We start from the raw sequence: 23,258 nt of genomic DNA on the forward strand, positions 1-23,258 counted from the left end.
ATAAGTATGGAATTTTGATTAAACCAAATTGCTTAGTATAAGCTCTTAAGAGTACACAGTAAGCTCTGGTGGCCTTTTGTGGATTGCTTCCATTTGAGATCATTACTTCATTGTGGCCTCAAAAGTACCTAATTCTTGATTCCTTACACTTCTGAAAATGAAGTTAAAATGTGTTCTCAAAACATGGATGGGGGCTCTGCTTAAAGTGTCTTTATTTGTGACTCCAGAAGATGCCATACCTAACGTCACGGGAGAAGAGAGGCACATATAACCCTCTCTTTGTGTTCCTTGTGAAATACAAACCCCCTAGGTGGTAGGATAGTAAAAAATGAACAAGTTTATTTTCCTGAAAGCATTAAATCTAGGAATATTTTGTTGTGCATAGCTGAGATACCTTCTTCAAAGAGGGTTGAATCTCCTAATAGTTTTTACTGAGTTAACAGTAAAATAACATTTATTTAAACTTATTCATAATCAGAATTTAACCATAACTAACTTCCTCTTGGGAGGAGTAACTGGGGCAAATTTACATTTTCCAGTATAACATCTCTTAGATTTTCTTTCAAATCCAATAGGTGCCTCCTCATTCACTGTTACTAGAAAATTTACACTATTAAGATTAACATGAGTGATAAAATTTTTTAAGAAATACTTTATTTCTTCCTTTATTTTTTTCATGTAGTTCGACACTATGTGAGGTACTGGAGAGTTAAGAGTAAGCAAAAATACAGTCTTGATACTATTACAGTTTCGTTCATTCTTTCATCCATCTTTATAAGCTAATGTCTTAAATTGATTTACCCATTTTCTTGCAGTTATCACTTTCTTTATTTCTGTTGTCTCTAAAATCAGTTCAGTTGTCTCTAGAAGTGCTCTTGCTTTTAAATTTTCATTTGATAAGCATTGACCACTTTTTCTTAATCACTACTTAGCTCTGTTACCCATAGTAAAAATAGGTTAATGTATTCTCCATGGCAAGTTTTATTAAAAATTAGAACACATTTGTCTAACTTTTTAGACATTCCTGTCACTTCCCTTATCACTATTTATGAAGTAATTAAGATGAAAGTAGGTAAACAGCAACCTTATTGTAAACTTGTAGTTTTGTATCGTAAGATATGTATTGATGGTATTGAGTTATGTAGCATTGTCAGCCCCTCAGTTTTGTTGCATAAATGTATTTTCCTGAATAAATCTTGGTGCAGTATATCCATTTGCAGTTAAAAATACATCATCCGTCATTTTGGTGCTTATTTTAAGGCTATATTTAAAGGAAATAAGAAAGAGGGAAAAACATTTACTGTTGATACGATTGCCTACCTAGGTAACTCAAGAACAAATTGAATAAAAACTACTAGGACTAAAAAAAGATTTATCAGTAAGATACCCTCTTGACAGATCAACATTAAGAAGTAGCACACAGTTTTCATATTAGTACAATTAGTACCAATTAGAACATTAATGTAAAAATAATCCATTTTATAGTAACAACCAAAGTAATAGTGTATATGGAAAGTGCTCTGTAAACGTTAATACGGAGGAGAACATGACTGCACTCTTGTACTGTTTATACTTCTGTATTCTTTGGATATATGCAGTGGGTATATAGGTGTGTTTTGTGTAGATGTATATATTACTTATGTATCCATGAATTAGTATATAGAATACTGAGTAACTTGAAATGGCTTCTAACCTGTGCTGTTGTCATTCAGGGCGCCCAGGAACGGATAGATAGTTTGCGTCGAACTGGAGTGATCCATGAAAAACAGATTGCTGTGTCAGTGGAAAACTTCATCGCAGAATTGCTACCTGACAAGTAAGAGGCTTCTTTTCTTTTAACATAATTAAAAATTTTTTTTTCTTGTAATGAGAACTTTCGCAATCTACTCTCTTAGCATTTTTCAGATACACAGTACAGTATTAACTATAGTCACCGTGCTATATATTTTATCCCGACTTATTTCATGACTGAAAGTTGATACCTGTTAACCTCCTTCACCCATTTTAACCACCCCCCCCACTGCTAACCGTCAGTCTATTCTTTGTATCTGTGAGTTTTTTTGTTTTTTTTTTATTCCATATATAAGTGAGATCATGCAATATTTGTTTTCTCCGACTTATTTCCTTTAGACTCTCCTTCTTTGTTCATGGCTGAATAGTGTGTGTGTTTGTGTGTGTGTATATATCACAATTTCTTCATTCTTCCACTGACGTGCTTAGGTTGCTTCCATGTTTTGCTAATTGTAAATGCTGTTGCAGTGAACATTGGTGAGGGGTGCATGTATCTTCAAGTTAGTTTTCATTTCCGTCAGATAAATACTCAGAAGGGGAATTGATAGATCATATGCTTGAATTTTTTGAGGAACCTCCATATTGTTTTCATACTGCTGTACCAGTTTACATTCTCATCAAGGGATTTTTCTCCACATCTCTGCCAACACTTGTTATTTTTTTGACTTGTGGTAATAGCCATACCGATGGATGTAAGGTGAGATCTCATTGTGGTTTTGAGCACCTTTTCATGTACATGTTGGCCATCTGTATGTCTTTGGAAAACTATTGAGAGCCTCTGCCCATTTTTTAATCATTTGGTTTTTGTGCTCTTGAAGTTTTTAATATATTTGTATGTTAATGCCTTCCGAGATAAAGGATTTGTAAATGATTTTTCCCATTCAGTAGGTTGCCTTTTCATTTCGTTGATGGTTTCCTTTGCTCTGTAGAACCTTTTTAGTTTGATATAGTCCCACTGAATCATTTTTGGTTTTGTTGCCATTGCTTTTGGTGTCCAATCTAAAAAATCACCACCAAGACTGATAGCAAGCACTTTACTCCCTCTTGTTTTCTAGTAGGAGTTTTATGGCTTTAGGTCTTAAGTTCGAGTCTTAAATCCATTTGAGTTTTTCTGTATGGTGTCAGTAGTCTAGTTTCCCCAGGGCCATTTATCCTATAGACTCTCCTTTCCCCCTTGTATATTCTTGGGTCTTTTGTCGTAAATTAATTTTAATTGACCATGTGTGTAGGTTTGTCAGCTATTTTGTTGCATTGATGTGTGTCTGTTTTTATGCCAATACCATACTGTTTTGATGAGTATAGCTTGGTAATATATATTGCTTGAAATACAGTTTGAAATCGGGGAGTGTGATGCTGTTTCTTTCTCAGGATTGCTTTGTCTATTCAGGGTCTTGTTCTCTTTCTGTGAAAAATGCCATGGGAATTTTGATAGAGATTGCATTAAATCTTAGATCGCTTTGGATGGTATGGACATTTTAACAATTGTAATTCTTCCAGTCCAGGAGCATGGAATATCTTTCTATATATTTTGAGTTTTCAGATTTTTTTGGCTGTGTTACAGTTTTCAGAGTAGAGATCTTTCACCTTCTTGGTTGTTAAGTGATTCTAGAGAACATTCCATGTGCTCTTGGAAAGAGTATGTTTTCATCTGGTTTTGGAAGGAATGTTCTATATAGATGGGTTAAGCCCATCTGGTGTGATGTGTTGTTGAAAGCCACCATTTCCTTACTCATTTTCTGTCTGGGTGATCTATCCATTGATACAAATGGGGTGGGAAAGTTCTTTACTGTTACTGTTTTACTGTCAATTTCTTCTTTGTATCTGCTAATTTTGCCTTATATATCTTCCATTATTGGGTTCATTTATATTTGCCATTGTTATAATCTCTTGTTGGATTGATCCCTTTATTATTATGTAATGCTCTTCTTTGTCTCTCATCACCGTCTGTTTTAAAGTCTGTCTGGTCTAAGTATTGTTCCCCCAGTTTTTTTTTGGTTTCTTTCATGTCCATTTGCGTGGAATATTTTTTTATTTAAAAAAGACATATAGACTTAAAAGTGTATATGTGTCTTTAGGTATGACGTCAGTCTCCTTTAGGCCACATATAAATGCATCTTGTTTTTTTATGTAGTCACCCTATGTCTTTTGATTGGAGCATTTAGACATTTTATTGTTTTGTAGTTGTGTCGTTCTTTCATTATGACCGATGACTTTCTGTTGTGTTATACGTAGCCTTGTTTTTTTTTTATCTGTTAGAGGTTTTGGGTTTGTAGTTACCATAAGGTTTCTATATAACACCTTACCTATATAGCAGTCTGTTAACGGTCTCTTAACTTACACCAATCAAAAACTCCATTTTTACTCATCTCTCCACCCTTTCTGTATGTCGTATTTTACATCTTACCGTGAATCCCTTAATTAATGTAAATATGGTTTTACTACTTTTGCCTTTTAACCTTTGCAGTTGTATAAGTGATTGATCTATCCCTTTGCTGTGTGTTTGCTTTTACCTGTACATTTTTTTCCTTTATAGTGTTATCTCTGTGGCCTTTGCTTCTTACAAAAGTCTGTGACATTTCTTACAAGCCTGGGTTAGTGGTAATGAACTACTTATCTGTTTTAGTGATTACTATTACCATTGCCCGGTAGAATAGTCATGACTGTAGGCTTTTTCTTTTCCTCCACTGTGATTATAATGCCACTTCCTTCTTTTCTGCAAAGTTTGTGTGGAGAAATCTGAGAGCTTTATGAGGTTTCCCTTGTATATAACTGGTTGTTTACCTCTTGATGTCTTCAGGATTTTCTGTCTTATTTTTTGACATTTTACTTATGTGGACCTCCTTGGGTTCATCTTGCTTTGGGCTGTGATTCTTTGACCTGGATATTTCTTTCTTGCCCCAGGTCAGGGAAGGTTTTGCTCCTTTCTCTCTCTTCTGGGACCCCGACCCTGCGAGTGTTAGTATGCTTAATATTATTCCAGAGATCACTTTTACATATCTTCATGTTTTTTCTTTCTGCTTTTCAGCCTCTTTGCTTTATGATACCCTCTCTTCCAGATCACAGATCTGTTCTTCTTTCTAGTCTGACATTTCACTTATTGTATTTAACTCTGATTAGTTCTTTTTTATGTTTGGAGTTTACGCACTCCAGTCCAGTGAGCACTTTTGTGACTGTTACTTTGAACTCTTTTTCCGTTAGATTGTGTAGCTCTGAGTTTTTTCTTGTTTGAAGCATAGGAGTTTGTCATTTAGGCAAAAACACCTACCTTTCTCAGTCTTGAAGTCGTGGCTTTGTGTAGATGTGTGTTTGGAGTCGTGGGAGGTCCCAGGGCATACCATGCTGGCATCACCTTCACAAGATGGCTTGAGCTGGTGTGTGTGTCCTAGGGGCCAGGGCTCACTGAGGTGGCATGCCAGCTTGTCTGCATTGTCACAGGTCCTGAGCACCTCCCACCCCAGAGAAAAGTCTAACAATTTCCCCACTGCTTGGGAGATGCTGTGGACTTAATGAATGAGCTTCCTTCACTTCTAGTCGAGTTGCTGAATTAAGGTTAGGTGGTACTTAGGTCCAACTGAAAGTCTTCACCTCACTCTGAAAGCTTTTCCCAATCCAGAGCGTTACTCCATTTTGCCCTCCTGGCTTTTACAGCTCTTTAATTTGGTTACATGTAGGATTTACATACCTCATCCACCTTTTCATTGGGAGCATTGGTCTGCCATAAACTGCCGCATTGTAGCTAGCTGTGGAATTTTTCCTACCAATTACCTTTTGACCAATACAGTGGCGTTTAGGAAGATTAGGGATAGAAAAACAGTTGACTCGTGAAAAGCATAGATTGGAACTGCACAGATCCACTTACACAGCTTTTCTCTGATAGAATGCAGTACTATAAATGCCCTTTTTTCTTCCTAATGATGTTTTAAGTGTTTAGTTTTGAGAGAGAGAGCACAAGCAGGGGAGGGGCATAGAGAGGGCAACAGAGGATCGGAATATGAGGCTTGTGGTGACAGCACAGAGCCCTGTATGAGGCTCAGACTTGTGCACTGTGATGTCATGACCTGAGCCGAAGTCAGACACGTAACTGAGCCACCCCCGTGCCCCTCTTCTTAATGATTTTCTTTCTTTTTTCTAGCTCACTTTATTGCAAGAATATGGTAGATGATACCTATAAAACATGCAAAGCATGTTTTAATAGACTGTTATTGGTAAGGCTTTTGGTCAACAGTAGGCTTTTATATGTGTTTGGAGAGTCAGAAGTTAGATTTTTGACTGCACTAGGGGGTCATGGCAACCCAAATGTCCACGTTGTTCAAGGGGATACTGTAGTATTAGGAAATCTGTTGGTTTCTAGTGTGGATTAAAGAGGAGGGGACGGAAAGGCTGTGATAGGAAAGTGCAGACGAGCCAAGAGGGAGAACATACAGAGCAAATAGCAAACCTAGGATCAAACCACTTGACAGTTCCTGCTTTCTCTCTGCTGTGGTCCTGGTCCTGTAGGAAATAAATGCCGGGAAGATAAAGTCAAAAACACGGTTACAATTAAGAAGATACCCATCCAGGAAGAGCCAGTCGAAAAAATGTGTTGACACCTAATAACCAAGAGTAGAGCCAGTACCGACATACTTCTCTGATGAATTTTATATCAGTTCATGTTAGGTGAGGAAAACTAACATGGTCTGTACCATGCCTGGACAAAAGCCCGTGTAAGCATGGACTGTCCTTATTCAGAGATTAACCTGTCAAGTTCAGAAATCTTGGGTTTTGTGTTAAATGTATTAAAATGTCTTTTTTGTGTGTGAATTGACTGGTGGTGGTAGGTGGTGGTGGTCTGTCTTTGTAAAATACAGTGGCGGTTCCCACATTCTGTTTTGAGATTTTTGCTGGTAAAAGGTATTCAAGTATCTTGGAATCACAATTCTTGAGCTCTTTTTTAGTCAAAATGGCAGCCACATGAGATTGGTTATTTTAGCAGCTACCTGGAGAGGGGTCCTCAGTGATTGTCCGTGAATGTGGGGTGGGGAGTACCCTTGGAGTTCTTGAAGGATAGTATTTGGGAGAGGAGGAGGACCTAAAGTTTCCCTGGCCAATAGCACTCTTGAAAGAAATGCAGGAGGTTTCCAAGGGCATGATCTTGGTTGCAGTTTTAGCCACATCGCTGTTGACATGCTCAAGAGCCTGATGGAATTTTAGATAACAAAGAGGACCTTGTAGTTCTTCTAATGCGTCTTCACCAGCATCACCAAGGGACTTTTACCTTCAGTGAGTCTCATTTTCAGCAAGTGCTTGCCTAACAGTCACTACAGTTATACACAAGTTACTGATGAGTATGCCAAATAAATAGTGTGATTTAATGTTGTTATTTTGAAACCAGATTTTAGGATATGAATACTAAGAATGTAATGTCTGATCATTTTAATCCTCAGCAAAACTTATTCTATATTTTACTTTGCTGTTTCTTTAAATATGTAAATAGAAGTTACCTAATTCATTTTCTCTTCCATCACACTTTATTAGATCTACATATTTTTAAAAATAGTGAACTTTTTTTGCTCTATATATCCTCTTGTTATTCAGGCTTATGATTTCATGGCATCTGGTGGTTGCATAATTCTAGTTATCTAAAATGCTGGTAGTGTTACAGATGACTTAAGGCAATTATAAAATGTATTTTTATAATTTATGAGTAACTTTAAATAGAACAAAGTTTTCTTGAAGTGTTTTTAAAGACTGATTATCAAAAATGAGAAGATTTATTTCCTCTGAATGAGCTTAATCTGCTATTAACTTTGCAAATCAGCTACGTATTAACGATGGAGATGGTAATGTAAAATTTCTCATATTTTACCAAGTGTCCTCCCTCCTCTTGGAATTAAGCTAATAGGTAATTTTATATATTATTCTTATGGATTGTTTGCTTGAAAATTGATTAGAAAAACATTTCCTGTTTGAACGATAATAGTTTTTGGGTTAGTTTTGTCTATTCACTGTAACTTTTTTTTTTTATGGCACATCAACAACTTAATCCTCATCCATCCCGTTGTAGGTGGTTTGACATTGGCTGTTTGATAGTTGAAGATCCTGCCCATGGCATTCACCTTGAAACGTTTACCCAGGCCACACCAGTGCCTTTGGAATGTGTACAACAGGTTGGTTTTCTCCTTTTTCATTATACTCCACAGAAACTTGAAATACTGTTTTAACAATAAAAGCTTTTGTTAGATTTTTCACTGGATATACATTTTTGATTTTGCTTCTTAATTCTTTCCCCTTTCAGCTTTTTCTCTTTGCTTTCCAATTTCTTCTTCGTTTTCCAGCTGTCTTTGAAAAGATAATACTTGGCAACCTTAATCATTAATTTCCTCTTTTGTTTTTATGATTGTGCTGTGCTACTAACAACAGAAAAACGATTTACCAGTTCTGGTTTTATATCCACTTTTCGTTATCTACCATTTTGGTTCCCTTAATTATTCCTATCTTTTGTCTTGATCTTCCTTTTTAGTTCATCTTTTCTAACAAGTTCCTGGAACTCAGGAAACCCACTTTTTCTCCATTATGGATTTATTATAAAAGGATCTAACTGCAGAATGACTAGATGGAAGAACTGCATGGGGCAGGGGGACAGAGGTTCCATGATGGCTGGACCCTCCACTTTTCCAGATTTGTCATGTTGACTCAGAAGCTCTCCCAACCCCATCCTTGTGGGTTTTTATGGCTAGTATGTTATGGAGGCATGTTACCAAGCCCATAGGTTCGGGCTTTCAACTTGATTAACAAAAGGTATCTATGTGGTTCTCAGTCCTTAAGAAATTACAAGGATGGTAGGAGCACTGTGCCAAAAACTGGGGTCCAAGATCCAATATGTATTTCTTACTATAAACCACAGTATTACATGTCCACCGCCTGGTCTTCAAACACAAATTCCTTATAGCAAAACCACCACGAAGGTTTAAGACAACTTGCACATTACTAGAATCCCATTCAGTAATAATTAACTATCTAGTGTGTCATCACGTCCTGTCAAAATGTCCACAGGGAGAGGCCACTCAGGTTTGTAGTCTTCTGTTGCCTTCCTAAACCGGGTGTGGTGGCCTTACCCTTCCAGGCCTGCGGTATAATGGAGCTCAGAGCCAGTGTTAGCTCTTGCCCTGGCCTTTTGAGGTGTTAGCATAATGTTTGGTTTCCCTCTTTGTATAACCCATTAATTCGTTCCTTTACCCATAGCTACTATTTACCCTGTTTTCCTTTTCATACTCAAACTTTTTCCCTTGCGTCTGCTGGCATACTTTGGAGGTGGCCGTAGGAGTCTAGCAAGTACATCCCCACTCAGTCCACTTGTATTTAGACAAGGTGAGGTTACAGAGGTGCAGAGATCTTGCAGGTTTGCTTCCAGACCTGAGATAAAGCTGGTGTCACAGTAACGCATCTGAAATGTGTTTCTTGGTTTCTCAGTGCAGATGATGGTTATGTTTACACTATATTGTTAAACGTACAAGAGCATTATATTTATTTTTTTCCCATGTTGATAAAATAGTATTTATTCTCTCAGAAAGCTCTCGTAAAACTGGCAAGTTTAATTTTCTACTTAGTGATTTTTTTTCTGGAATTATTCCTCCCATTGCTTCCGGTCTTATTTGCCTCTATCCCAAATTAGCATTATATTTGAAAACACAATATGACGTTTATACCTCAATTAAAAAATACACGACTGCTAAAAAAATTCATTTGGGCACTGAGCAAGTTGTAATTATCGATCACAGATCACTAACAAATAATGAAAAAGTTGGTAACATTGTGAGAATTACGTATTTAGGAGACAGAATGACAAACGCTGTTGGAAAAGTGGCACCAATACACTTGCTTACTGTTGCCACACACCTTCCATTTGTAAAAAGTGCAGTACCAGCAACGCGCGGTAAAGCGAGATGCAACAAAATGACGCCTCCCTATGGTGGGCTGTCTCCACCACTGGTACGTGTAGCCACACTCCCTGTCACCCAGTTTTGCCACAGAGAGTGAGGGCACATCCTGCCCCGTAGGCCCTTAGGAACTTTGTAATGTCAAGTTTGAAACCATACCTAGAGTTTCTTGCTTAGGAGTCATCCCTGTTTCCACGTCTGTGTTTGCAACATCGAACGGGAATGAAAAGTTGAAGTGATCTAAGGAAGAAAGAACAAGTCACTATACCAGGGTCACCCTCCCTTGGCCAGAATTGCAGCGTGAGACCATCATCCTCGTCTGCCCCCTGCCCCACATCCACAGGAAAAGAGAGCTTTTCATCTCTTTCATCCCACTCACGCTCAGTGCCACACTCATGTGAGCCGGCACCTAAATGCCTACACCTGCAGCTTTTCAGACAGCTATGTTTCTGTTGCCCCTTTCTCTTCTGGACCAAACTCGTTCTCGAAGGAGGATATCTCTGTCCATCGTGTCCATTGCTAGACACGGGCTGTCAGGTGTGTTCCTTGCTCTGGAGAAACGCTCAGCCATCCAAATTGGCACAGTATCTTCTATTCAGGTTCTGTTAGGCTGTCTGAACATTTGCACCTACCCCTTAGTAAGGAAAGCTCCATCCAAAGTCAACATCTGTTCCTGCCAAGGCTCATCTGTAGCCCCCAGAGCTGTCACCATCAGTCTCCTTTGTCGTCTGTGTTTATGGTCTTCCCAGCAGGGAACGTGCTGCATAACCATTTGCATGCTTTCTGTCTCCGGTTGGGAGACAGTTCATATTGGCATTTTTTTGTCTCAGAGAATGCAAGAGGACTCTGTCTAGATTCAACCTACCTCTGTATTTATCCACTCATTTTGTAGACCCAGGTAGCCATCTAAAGCGGGGGTATCTGTTTGTCCATTCCACTCACCTTCCAAACCTGGAAGAAGTTCTGATGGGATCCTGTCTTGCTTCATTGCACCCCTCAGATTCATTTCCACAGGGCTGTGCCCCACATGGGCAACCTTTTAATAGGTAACATATCCAGTGTGCCTTCCTGCCCGACCATATGGTCAGACCATTGGCCACTGCCCTGAGTCAGTAAAAACTGAAACAGGGAAAAAAAAAAAAAAGACACTGGTAAAACCCCCAATCATGCTGAGAAAATAGTGTGCATTTTAGCCCATGGAGCTGATTCATTTTTACCTTCTTCTGTCCAAGTGATGGCCTTCCATGTAGACTGTCCCCTCACCTGTGGAACTGCCATCCACGGACCAAGCAGCTAGCTCTTTGCTCTTCAGTTGAGAGTTGTTCATAGGGCACGGTCTACATGGCAGTTGCTTCTCACAGCTTTTCCCATGGCTCCAAAGTGAGTCCTAGAGGAAAAGAGGGGCCCTGGTCATGACTGTCTCCCTAGGCATCATGATCCTGTATGTAAACCATTTCCACATTAGGAACTTTTCCTGGGCACTGCCGTCCTATTAAGGGATTCTGCAATATCATCCTAGATGTTATGCGTATTTCACATTTCAAAATCATTTTATGTCCTTCAGTGAACCGGGTAGCTTTAACTAATAGTCTGGTAGCAAGGTAGTAAATGCCCCTCAGATGGAAACATGCTACTCCCGAGTCCCAGGAAATGTCGCTGGATGGCACTCAGATTTCTGCCATAAGCCTCAGTCAAAGCTCCACATCGGACTGGCACAGAGTTTGTCACTGCCAGCTCACAGCTTCTGCCTCACACAGTGTGGGCTCAGCCAGTCCTACTGGTTACTGTATAGCATGGCCAATAAATGATACTTGAAGGGTGAATTTACAGCCCTTCGCTAGGCTGGGGAAGCTTTCCACAGTGATTACAGTGTCCATGCCCAAAATGCAATCAGATAAAAAAAAAACAAAACAAAACACTTCACATAAAGCCTGTTCAAACCTAACAGTTTCCTTACACATTGGTACTTCGATCTGTACTTTTATCCCCCTAACGCTAGACTGTATTTGGAGCTTATCCACAGGATATGGTTTTACAATAATAGGCAGGGCAGCTATTCCCCAAACAGACATGATCACCATTTGCACATAAAATCCAAGTCAAGGAGACACCTTCACATAAAACTTGCTGAAACAATTCAGCTTCCATAACCCAATCAACCCTTCCATTTTCACTTTCTTAATTGTAGCTCTCATCACGGCTTCACCAGTAGGCCTGGTAGTGCAGCTCGAGGGACTTGAAACCTCTCTTCTCCACTCTTGGCCATTGTCTCTGCTTGTGTGCACAGGTCTTTGTGTTTCCAGCAAGAGGGACAAGGGATAGGTCTTCCCTCTCCGTTGACCACCTTCTTAGTGACCAGAGGTCTGAGAGGTTCTTTGTGTTGTCCGTGCATAACTTGTACCTTGGAGAGGGTGGCCTTGAGGCTAGTGGCATAAACGAAGCCAGACAAGTCGAGTTGGGCCCAGCATCAAGGCTGGACTCACCATTTTCTTTTAGAGTGTAGCTGTGGTAGAGAACAACCACCAAGGGACTCTTGTGCCTTTTTGTTAATAGTTTGCATTTCTTTGGGTTTCCAAGAAATCAGCTTCCCAGGAGTTGGATCCATCTCTAATTTTCACTGGTAACTTGACCTTTTAGTAACCGAGTACATCCCAGATGCTGTTCCATGCAAGTGGTGGCCGCCCCGCAACCAGACGGTCTTCCTCCCTCATTTTTCATCTTTGTTCTTGGCAAGCTACGTGTTTCCATGAGCCACGGCTGTGCAAGCCAGCTACCCCTTCTGACACCTACTAACTAGGTCTCCTACCCATTTCTAGTGTGTGGGAGGGGTTTTTCCACACCACCCAGCAATTCTAGGATACCAGCTGGTATCATACATTGCAGCTCCACTCTGACACTGTCTTCCTGGAGATAGTGTCAGATCCTATAGGGTAAGGACTCGGTCCTACAAGACAGCCCCTCCCCAACCTCACACACCAGGGCCAAGTCCAGGTTATCACCTCTGCTTCTGGCCCCACTGCCGCACGTTGGTTCTCATAACACCTTCCTTCTCAGGAAGCCTGGTGACTCACGAGATGGCTTGCCTGTTACGAAAGGATACAAGTCAGAAACAGCCAGATGGATGAGAGGCAGAGGACAAGGTACTGGGAGAGGGTGCAGCGCTTCCATGCCCTCTCCCAGCCCGCCCCTCTCCCTCGATCTCCACATGTTCGCCAGTCTAGAAGCTCTCCCAGCCCCATCCTTTTGGGTTTTTATGGAGTTCATTCGATAAGCATGATTGGTACATCTGGGCCGTGGTTACTTGGTCACCTTGCAGTCTCCCTCCCTCCCCTGAGTTGGGAGGGGATGGGATGACCAAGCACAGTTGACCCGTGAACACCATGGGTTTGAACTGCACAGGTCACTTACACGCAGACTTTCTACAGTACAGTACTTATTTTCTCTATGATTTTCTTAACATTTTTTTCTGTAGCTTACCTTATTGTAAGCATATGGTATATATATAATGTACAAAGTGGGTCTTAATTGACTCTGTTATTACAAAGGCTTCTTCTCAACAGTAGGCTATTTAGTAGTGAAGTTTTTGGGGAATCACAAGTTATATGTGGGTTTTCAACTATACCAGGTGGTCACTGTCCCTAACCCCTGCATTGTTCAGTGGTCACGTGTAAGTTTTTTATTGTAAGTCCCGGTATCACCGATATTCTAGCCTAGCCACGATAGGTTTATGCCAGAAACGGCCTGATGGTTCAAGCAATAGCTCATCAACTCACACAGTTCAAAACCTATTGAAGAAGAAAAAAGTATTTCTACAGAACTGACATCTCTTTGCTGCAGATAAGCACAGCGATAACTTGTTAGCAGATCAGCATGAGAAGGGTATGTGTGTACTGACAAAGCAAAAATCAGACCTGCTGATAAAATGTTAGATCCTCCGACATGCCCCAGACTAGACACTTTATAAGTGAAACGTGTAAATGAAAATTTGACATGGTGGAAAGGTTCCGAAGAGCACACTGATGAACCAGGGACTGTGGAAAAGGACGGGAAGGTGCGCTCACCACTCAGATTGTTAACCTGGAGCAACACACTGGCACTGAGACCTCAACCCTTGGACCCTGAGCTCTGTTAGAGGGAGTCGTTCGATTAGGGCTGACATGACATGTGAGCAAGAGAATGAGCTTACCGTGGACAGTAAACACAGGAGGTGTGTGAAGCACTGTTCTAGGTTCTTCTGTAGCCTGGTCACTTCCTGTAGCTGCTCGCATAGCTTCTCCGGGTTTGTCCTCATCTGTAGCAAAAGTAATCTGAGAGACTTTGGAATGTCAGAGCTAGGTCCAATCGTTTTTAAAATGTATTATAAATCTGATAAATTTCCTTTTTCCATAGGCTCAAAGTCTCACTCCCCAAGACTACCATCTGAGGTGGTCAGGCCTTTTGGTGACAGTGGGTGAAGTTCTGGAAAAGAGCTTAGTAAATGTCACCCGGACTGACTGGCACAGGACGTTCACGGGCATGTCTCGGCGACAGATGATCTACAGTGCGGCCAAAGCCCTTGCCGGCATGTATAGACAGCGCCTGCCCCCCAGGACCGTGTGAGGGAACGCTCGCCCCGGGCACGGAGACTCCTTTGCTTGGGGCCTGGCGGTATTTAGACCTTGTACCTCCCCTAAGTGGACAGCTTCAGTGAACGCAGCCGTCTTGATAGTTTGCCTGTGCGCTGCGGTTGTTCTTTTTTAGAAAGGCATGGGGTCATTCCAGTAGATGAAAAGAAACAGATCCTTTCTTTGATCGTGTCATTTCGTGTACCACAGTTCTTAAAAAAGAAAATCTATAAATATTTTTATAAGATACTTTGAAATACCAAATTTATAAGGTGCAAATTCATGTGCCTACTACATTTAACTTAATGATATGTACTTGATTTTTTTCGTTAAGAAGACTTAACTCATTAAAGAACGTGTCATTGTTTCTTCTATTTCAAGATTAATCTCTTCCTTCTTAGTTTTTGATGCTTCTTGTGTGTGCAGGTGATCTCAGGTCAGATACTGAGCCATGTGCTCATAGTTGACCCTCAGACACCTTCTTGCAGGGAGATGGTTTGCATTTCTGTGCATATTTTTTACATGGGCCAAAATAATGAAATTGATAATTTTGTTGGTGTTATCATGTACACACATACATAGTCTAAAAAAGGAAAGATTTTTTTCAAAGTAAGTTTTGGCATTTCACAGATTTATACTCTCAAACGTTGGCGTGATGGGTTTTGTTTGCCGTGGTTGTGGGACAACTAAGCGGCACGTGATTCAAGTGTATTTTACATCAGAAACATTTGGGTTATTTTCATGTAATACTATTCAGTATTTCCAAGTAAACTCTGATGTTGGCCATTATTTCTCTTTCCACTCGTGTTTTCTCAGCTGTTGTAGAGAAATTGTTCAGAGGAATTGCTTTGTTATTTATGGGATTGTACGCCTCATTTTAATTAAGGTTACTTAATGTTTAGTTTGCCTTAAACACTGCTTTTCTAACCTGGTGCCATTCTGCCTTTACTCTTTATGGAAGTTTTCAGTGAAACTATTTAATACTCATTCTGGTTTATCTACTTCATTGTGTTTGTATTTAGTGAAAGCTTCTTTTTCCCCCAAATAATATATTTTACCGTTTTTGAATTTCTATAAATCAAAATTTAAATAGTTTTGTCTTATACTTTTGGACTCTATATATGCAAGTTCATATAACTTTTTTGAGGACAGTTTCTTACCTAAGTGTAACTTAATTTTTATTTACTCGTCTATACAAGTCTTTAGATGGACCAGAATTAGCACAATCTTATAAAGGGTATCAAAGCTCTTACCCTGCACTGTCATTACATGTACCGGTTTCTTTGTATTGTTTTGAGTACTTAATTGATCCGTGCTATTTTTTACCTGAGGATGAGAAGCACTAATTTCACAACTGTGGTTTGGTGAAATTCAGACTTGTCATTAAAAGTAATGAGAGAGAGAAAAGACTTGTAACCAGCTGCTGTGGCATAATAGGGATCGAATACTTTTCTCTCCTCTTTTATTGCTATTTGTGGAACAGTCTATGTTTCCTCCATCTCGTTAATAAAAAAGAGCTTTTCTCTACCATGTACTTTTCTCCTTTATTTTTAAAAAGGTACTCTTAGCTAACAGTATTTTATTGCGGCATTGGCCTGAGGAGAAAACACAGTTAGGGATGAAGGGTGCCCCTACCATATTTCTGCCGCTTTCCCTCCTGTTATAGCGAATTTTATGGATCCTAAGGAATGTCTGTTTTATTTTAGCAAGTCGCAAATATTTTATGTTTTTAAGGACACAACAATGGACCTCCCTCAGATGACAGTTTTCCCACATTTCTCCAGTTATTCACTTCTTCTGCCACTTGGGTGAAGGAAGCCAAGTGATCTCCCCGCTCCTGCCAATTTGCTGAGCCTTCCGTTCTCTGGATCCGGGAAGGGCACATGTGATCTGGTTCCGGCCTCTGGATTCCTTTCTCAGCCATTGAAAGGTGTCTGAGCGTGACTGCCTGCACACATGCTGTATTCCCAACCTCAGGCTTGTTTTTTCATTGTTAGCTTTCTTTGTTGTACTCGGGGCGAGAAGAGTAACCTGTGATCTTGTTCATGCCCTGGCAGCGGCAGGCAGGCAGGGTTTCCTTGTGCTGGCATAAGATAACTCAGGTCATCCGTCAGCCCAGGGGTCTTTGCTTTTTTGTCCCTCAATCTTCTCAGGAAAACCAGACTTTAACACGGCTCTTTACTTCTGGCCACAGTACGTTTTTCTTCTGAAGTGCTCAAGTAATTACTTAACTGAATTCTCTCAGCTTGTACACTTTTAATTAAGTAGTGTCAAAGACGACAGGAAAAATGCGGCAAGAGTCATGTAACCTCAGTTGACAGAAGGTTCTCAGATGGTTCAGTTCAAGACCCTCCTCTTAATAAGCTTGTCACGTAACCCCGGACCCAGAGTTTTGCCACGGACTCGTTCAGTTGGAAAGCTTCAGGTAGTCTTTGTAGTTTTCCCCTCTGGTCTCTTTACTACTTCTCCATTCTCTGTTCCTTTTTATCTCAAGGATTAATGAGGTAGAAGATCGAGATGACTGAATATACAGCCAAATGGTAGTACAGTTCTAAGTTTAAGGAAAGTATTATATGCATGTATTCAAAAATTATGCAAATTCGTGATATACTCAGGGTCAGCTAAATTACTTTAATATGTTGTTGAATTTACTTTGTTCCTCAACTACAAAAAACCCGAAACCGGTATATGTGTTCTCTGAAGCCAAATTGGTATTTTGTGACCCAAGAGATGTTGGGTTATGTATAAATTATTTAAAAACGTGGATTTTTTACTCCCAGAATATGATGTTCATTCTTCAGATACTATGCAGGATGACATATTGGATAAAAACAATTTTGTAAGTATGTAAATATGTCATAAATAAATAATACCTCAATTTATTGCCCTAAGGTGTATAGTGATTTTTTTTAAATGCTAAGTCATTAACGTATTAGGAGGACCTACATTCCTTCGTCTAAACTAGCTACTGGCTGTCAAGAATTCTTACACGGTAGCAACTTAAAACACATCTTCCCGGTTCACTGGTAGCATTCAGATGTACTAGAAATGCTGATTTCAAGTTCAGAGAACTCAGAATATTAAGGGGAGAGGATATTCTGGAGATAGAGTCGATGGGCAAGAAGTTAATGGCCTGCCTTCCTGAGATCTCTTGACTAGGGGGTTAATTTACCCTTAACATCCACAAACAACCTTCTTTAAAAACACAACACAACAAAACAACCTTGGTATATGCTATTCTGAGCCTGTGATCTCAGGGCGGAGAGCTTTGTTTTGATTTGGTAGGCAAGGGTGTACTTTACAAAACACAACGAAATGTTCATGTGGGTGTTTTGTTTGTTTGCCAAAGGAAAACAATATTGTTTGCAGAAGACTAGAAAAACACCCATTTGGAACCTAGGAAAGGTCCTGTTAAATTTATAATCTGTTTCAGAATTAACTGGAGGAGAAGTTTGGGCAAGAGAAACAAAATTGACCAAAGGCCAATATCAAGGTGTAAAAACTTACACATGAAGGATATCTTTGAAATTCTCCTTAATGTGAACGCATGTGAAGTAATTTAAAGCTGAGAGAAAACCAAGAACTGACAGTTACGTGATAAATGCATACTGCTGGTTAGGTAGTGCAGTAGAAATATATTTTTATAGGTGATGGAAGTGAAATGGAATCAGCTGTTCCATCAGTATCATCCCAGCAAGTGAGTTACAGAGAAGGGAGTCACATGGAGGGTGTTACCAAACCCTTCTCTTCCAAAGCATCCTGTGTATTTGCTTCACTAAGTGGGCACACAGCTAATCTTGTAAATGTTTGTCGAATGCAACTTCATACTTTGAGACTCTGCCCTGGTGTACTTTTAGTTTTACAATATTATGTTTAAGAAATACTCTTCATATTTTTTCCTTTTAGTTTCAAGTGCTACCTGGGGCTTCCCAACGGGTATGAGAATGTATCTGTGATAATTGAATATTCTCCCAAATGCAACAATCCAGAAACTAGGCTCACATTTGAGTATCATTTTTAGGATTAGAGCCAGAAATGTTCTTACTGTCTAGTCTTCAGGCAAGGTACTGACCACATACCTTTCAAAATGTATTTTAATATTTTGAGTCCTCCTGCTCCAAGGGCCACACTTTGAGAACCACTGCTGTGATACCATTCCTGACTCATTCTTAATGTCCTAAGTTATTTTAGAGGGTGAGGTCACCAAGATAGCAGCATAGGTCGTCCCTGACTTCCCCGTTCCACTCAGAACAGCAATTAACAACTATTCATGGAACAGATACCACTGAGAGGATCAGAGCAAGGTAGCGAGGTTGATGTACCCCTCCGCCATAGAGACTAGGATCGACCGTGTGGGAAGGGCAGGAGGAGCAGCGACGTATGGGACCTCTGTTGCCGCACCACCGGGCCGGCACAGCACCACACTGAGAAAGCCTCCCTGAGCCTCTTGTCCCTCCGTGGGGAACAGAACCCAGGCTGGACATCCTGCTCCCCCAACATTATGGGTTACTTCTTGGGAGCTCCTACTCTAGTTTTGAATCCTAGGTACTGTGGGCGAATCTGCAAGACTTGAGCACAGCGAATTTGATGATGACAGAAAAGTAAGCAGAGGCTTCCAACAACCAGCACTGGCACCTTGGCCAACCCATTTCCCCCCTGCAGCCCCCAAGCAGTGGTCCCAACCAGTGGTTTTGCTCATCTGCAGCACCAAGGATGTGGCACAGTCTGATGAGGGAACTCAGCAGGGAGTGGGTCAGCCTGCTTTCAGTCCTATAAATCAACAGCCTCACCAGCCCTGGATCCTGGTCTGCACCCATCCAGGCAGTGGAACTGAGTCAGACCCCAGCCCTCTGCTGAGTGTGACTCTTATTAGCCCCATCTGACGCAGAAAGGCTAGCAGAAACCCCTGGAAGCCGCATAGCCTGGCAGTGCTCGTGCAAGGAGTATGGTAGGCAGAGCTGATCATCCACAAAATGAAGTCAGTGCCAGGTGACCCAGTCAGAGGAGCTAATTCATACCCCCACTCACCATTAAGTAAAAACTCCCACCACCACCACCAAGCCAGAAAGCCTGGCTCTACCACCTGCAAAGCTAAGTAGCCTATCAACTCTTGAGCAGAGACTGTGGAAGGCAGAGCTGACAGTCTGCGGAGCAAGGCTAGTAACCCTGGTCAGGTAGGGAAATTGAGGCAGAGAATGGTTTAAGACAAGACTATAAATAAAGAGCCTTACCACCCACCTTGGAGCTGGTTCTCCCAATGTGCTCTGACAGAGAAACTAATTCATAGCCTCACTCAATGCTGAATAAAGCCTCAGCCTGCCTTCCCAGAGAAGTTAGCCAGAGCACATGTAGTCCATCCAATAGCTCACGACTTTACCCATTTATAAAGAACAAAACCAGTGGCCTTGTTTGGCCAGGAAATACATTGTGTACTCTTGCGTGATTCAGGTGCCCAATCAATGAACCATGCGTGTCCTGGGTTCTGCCCTGCTGCCCTGCCAGGGCACGGAAGCTAATTACCCACGCTGCTTAGTATCCAGTCCCAACCATCTAGTATGCCTGACCAGAGAATCCTACCACTTCACTTGGGCAAGGAATCAAACCAGGAGTTCAGTCCAGCCATTCTCAAAGCCACACCCCACCTCCCAACCCAGACCAGAGCTTGGGCAGTGGCCTCAACCCACAATAGACCCTGAAAGCAAACCTCACCAGCCCAAGGATGCGCCTAGCAGATACTTCCTACCATATTGAGCTTCCTGGGGAAAAACTGTCTATGCCTAATCGAATCTGTAGAGAAGAGCAACTGCTTATTTAAATGTGCAAATACCAACATCAAGAATTCAGGATCATTAAAAATAAGAGAGCAAGAAGCACCAAAGAAAACATAAAAATCCAGTAACTGACCCTAAAGAAATGGAGAGCTCTCAAATATCAGACTAAAATTCAGAAGAATCCTTTAAAAAATGTTTAGTGAAATGTAAGAATACACAGATACCTCAATGAAATTTGAAAACAATGCATGCACAAACTGCAAAGTTCCACTAATAAAGAGCACTCATCAACAACAAAAACCCAAGTAGAATTCCTAGGGCTGAAAAGTATAATGACTGAAGTGAAGAACTCAATAAAGAGCTTCAAAAACAGAGTTGATCATGCAGAAGAAATCATTAGTGACTTAAAAGACAGAACAGGTGAAATTATGCAGAGGGGGAAAAATTAAAAAAAAAAAAAACGAATGAAAGAAGCCTACTACCAACAGGACACCATCAGAAGAAACAATATTCACTCCTTGGGAATTCCAGAAGGAGAAGAAAAACAGTAAGTGACAAAGTAGATTTAAATAAAAAATGGCTGAAAACTTCCCAAAACCTGACCCCAAGGACCCAAAATAGGTTGAGTTCGAAAGGGGCTGCAAAGAGACACATTATCATTAAACTGTGAAAAGTCAAAGGTAAGTAATTTTGAAGCTAGCAAGAAAAAAGAGCAGAGTTACATGCAAGGGAGCTCTCAAAAGACTATTGATCTCTCAGCAGAAATGTTCCAGGCCAGGAGAGAATGGGATGATATACTCAAAATATTGCAAGAAAAAACTCAACCAAGAATTCCACACCCGGCCAAGCTGCTGGTAGTCAGCAATAGAGAGGTGAAAACTTTACCAATCAATAAAAGCTGAGGGAGTTCATCACCACTACACCTGCCCTACCAGAAGTGTTAATGGGAGTTCTTTGAGTGGAAATAAAAAGAATCCAATTAGGGGCGCCTGGGTGGCGCAGTCGGTTAAGCGTCCGACTTCAGCCAGGTCACGATCTCGCACTCCGTGAGTTCGAGCCCCGCGTCGGGCTCTGGGCTGATGGCTCAGAGCCTGCAGCCTGTTTCTGATTCTGTGTCTCCCTCTCTCTCTGCCCCTCCCCCGTTCATGCTCTGTCTCTCTCTGTCCCAAAAATAAATAAACTTTGAAAAAAAAAATTAAAAAAAAAAAAAAAAAGAATCCAATTAACATCAGAAAAATGTAAGAAGATAGCATAAAACTCACAGGTAATGGTAAATACATAATCAAAGTTAGATTCTGTAACATGGAAGGGAGGTAGATAATGCACTTATACTTGAAGTTTTAAAACAGTAAAAATAACCATATCTGTACTGTCTGTTACTAGAAACCAAATATTTAAAGATATGCAAACTATAATATCAGTAAACAAAAATGGGGGTGGGGAAAGCATGAAGTTTAAGAATGCTATTCAAGTTAAGTTTTCAGTTTAAGATAGGGTGTTACAATTTTCAGATATTTTATGTGAGCCTCATGGTACCTTTAAAGGAAAAACCTAAAGAATTACACAAACAACATTACAGTTCAAAGGATATCTGTACCAAAAGATATCAAAACACAAAATGAGAGGATATGAAACAATGAACAACGGATCTGCAAAACACCCAGAAAACAAACGACAAAATGGCAATAGTAAGTCCTTACCTATCAATAATTACTTTAAACCTAAATGGATTAAGTTCTCCAAAACACAAAGAATGGCTCTGCTGGGGAAAAAAAAAATAAAAACCAACAAGATCCAATCATATGTTGTCTACAAGGGACTCACTATAGCCTTAAAAAGGACACAGACTGAGAATAAAGGGATGAGAAAAGATATTCCAAGCAAATGGTAACCAAAAACAAGCAAATAAAAAGGCAGGGAAGCTCTACTTTTATCAGACAAAATAGACTTTAAGAATGACTACAATAATAAGAGACGACATTATATAATGATAAATGGATCAATCCACTGAGAAGATGTAACACATGTAAATATTTATGCACTCGATATCAGAACCCCTAAATAAATGAAGGAAAAATGAATCGCTTAAAGACAAATCAACAGTAATACAGTAATTGGGGCTTTTCTACCAACATTTCAACACTGGACAGATCAGACAGAGAATAAAGAAGGAGACAGCAGAAAGGGGAAATTAAAGGGGAAAATAAAAATTATCTTCAGACAATGAAATGGAAACACAACATGCAAAAGCTTACGGAATGCAGCCAAAGCAGTTCTAAGAGGGAATTCATAGCAATAATGCCTACACTAAGAAACAAAGATCTCAAATAAACAATGTAACTTCTTCAGACATTTCATTTGGTAATTCTTGTAGAAACAAACCTACTTGGAAAATTTTCTAGGCTTAGAAAATATAAGGAATGAAAGGCACTTGCCATTACTGATTGTAATTCAGAAAGGTGATACTAAATTTTGTGTTGGCTTTTTCATATCTGCCCACATGTGTAAAGTAGAATCCAAGATTAAGAATTAAGAGGATACAATAGAAAACAATATGGGAGAGAACATGAAGAATAGGTTAGAGGTGAAAATTAAGTCTACTAATTTTTGTATAAATTGCAGCTATAAAATAAAAACCTTTATGAGGAAGTGTTGGGGTAAGGGGGTAAAAGTGGCATTTGAAAAAACTAAGAACAATACTCTTCCAAAACAATAAAGCATAATCCTAATAGGTTTGGGGGAAAAGAAGAATTTTTAAAAATCTGCCGACCTCTTTAGATTAAATGGCAATTTTGCCATTCCATACATATAATTATAACTCAACAACTGTGTGTTCTTCAAAACATTTTGTTAAAATCCAAGAAAAAAATTTTTGGATTCTTTTGAGTCTCACCAACCCAGAAACTACAAGATGCCATCTCTATCTAAAAACAAGAGAAAGTAATGCCCCCAAGCTTATTGTACAAGGCTAGCATCACTCTGATACCCAAATCAGACACACTACAAAAGAAATTATCGGCCAGTATCCCTTATGGCTATAGATACAAAAATCCTCAGCAAAACATCAGCAAACCAAATTCAGTAACACATTAAAAGGATCATACACCATGAATAAGTTGGATTTCTTCCAGGCATGCAAGGATGGTTCAGGATCTATAAATCAACATGATACACCA

At 40.1% G+C, this 23,258-nt stretch overlaps 1 protein-coding gene across 2 annotated transcripts in view; it reads left to right on the forward strand.

Annotated features, from left to right (window-relative positions):
- PRRC1 (proline rich coiled-coil 1) overlaps positions 1 to 17,198 on the forward strand; it is a 36,291-nt gene extending 19,093 nt beyond the window's left edge. For both annotated transcript variants that reach the window (XM_047864559.1, XM_047864564.1), the window contains exons 7-9: positions 1,713 to 1,816; positions 7,835 to 7,937; positions 14,097 to 17,198. In XM_047864559.1, coding sequence (XP_047720515.1) covers positions 1,713 to 1,816; positions 7,835 to 7,937; positions 14,097 to 14,306 — 417 coding nt within the window. In that variant the 3' untranslated portion in view covers positions 14,307 to 17,198. The remainder of the gene's footprint in view (positions 1 to 1,712; positions 1,817 to 7,834; positions 7,938 to 14,096) is intronic.
- The last annotated feature ends 6,060 nt before the right edge of the window (positions 17,199 to 23,258 follow it).

This window comes from Prionailurus viverrinus, chromosome A1 (assembly GCF_022837055.1).
Source record: "Prionailurus viverrinus isolate Anna chromosome A1, UM_Priviv_1.0, whole genome shotgun sequence".
In the NCBI taxonomy this organism is placed as follows: domain Eukaryota; kingdom Metazoa; phylum Chordata; class Mammalia; order Carnivora; family Felidae; genus Prionailurus; species Prionailurus viverrinus.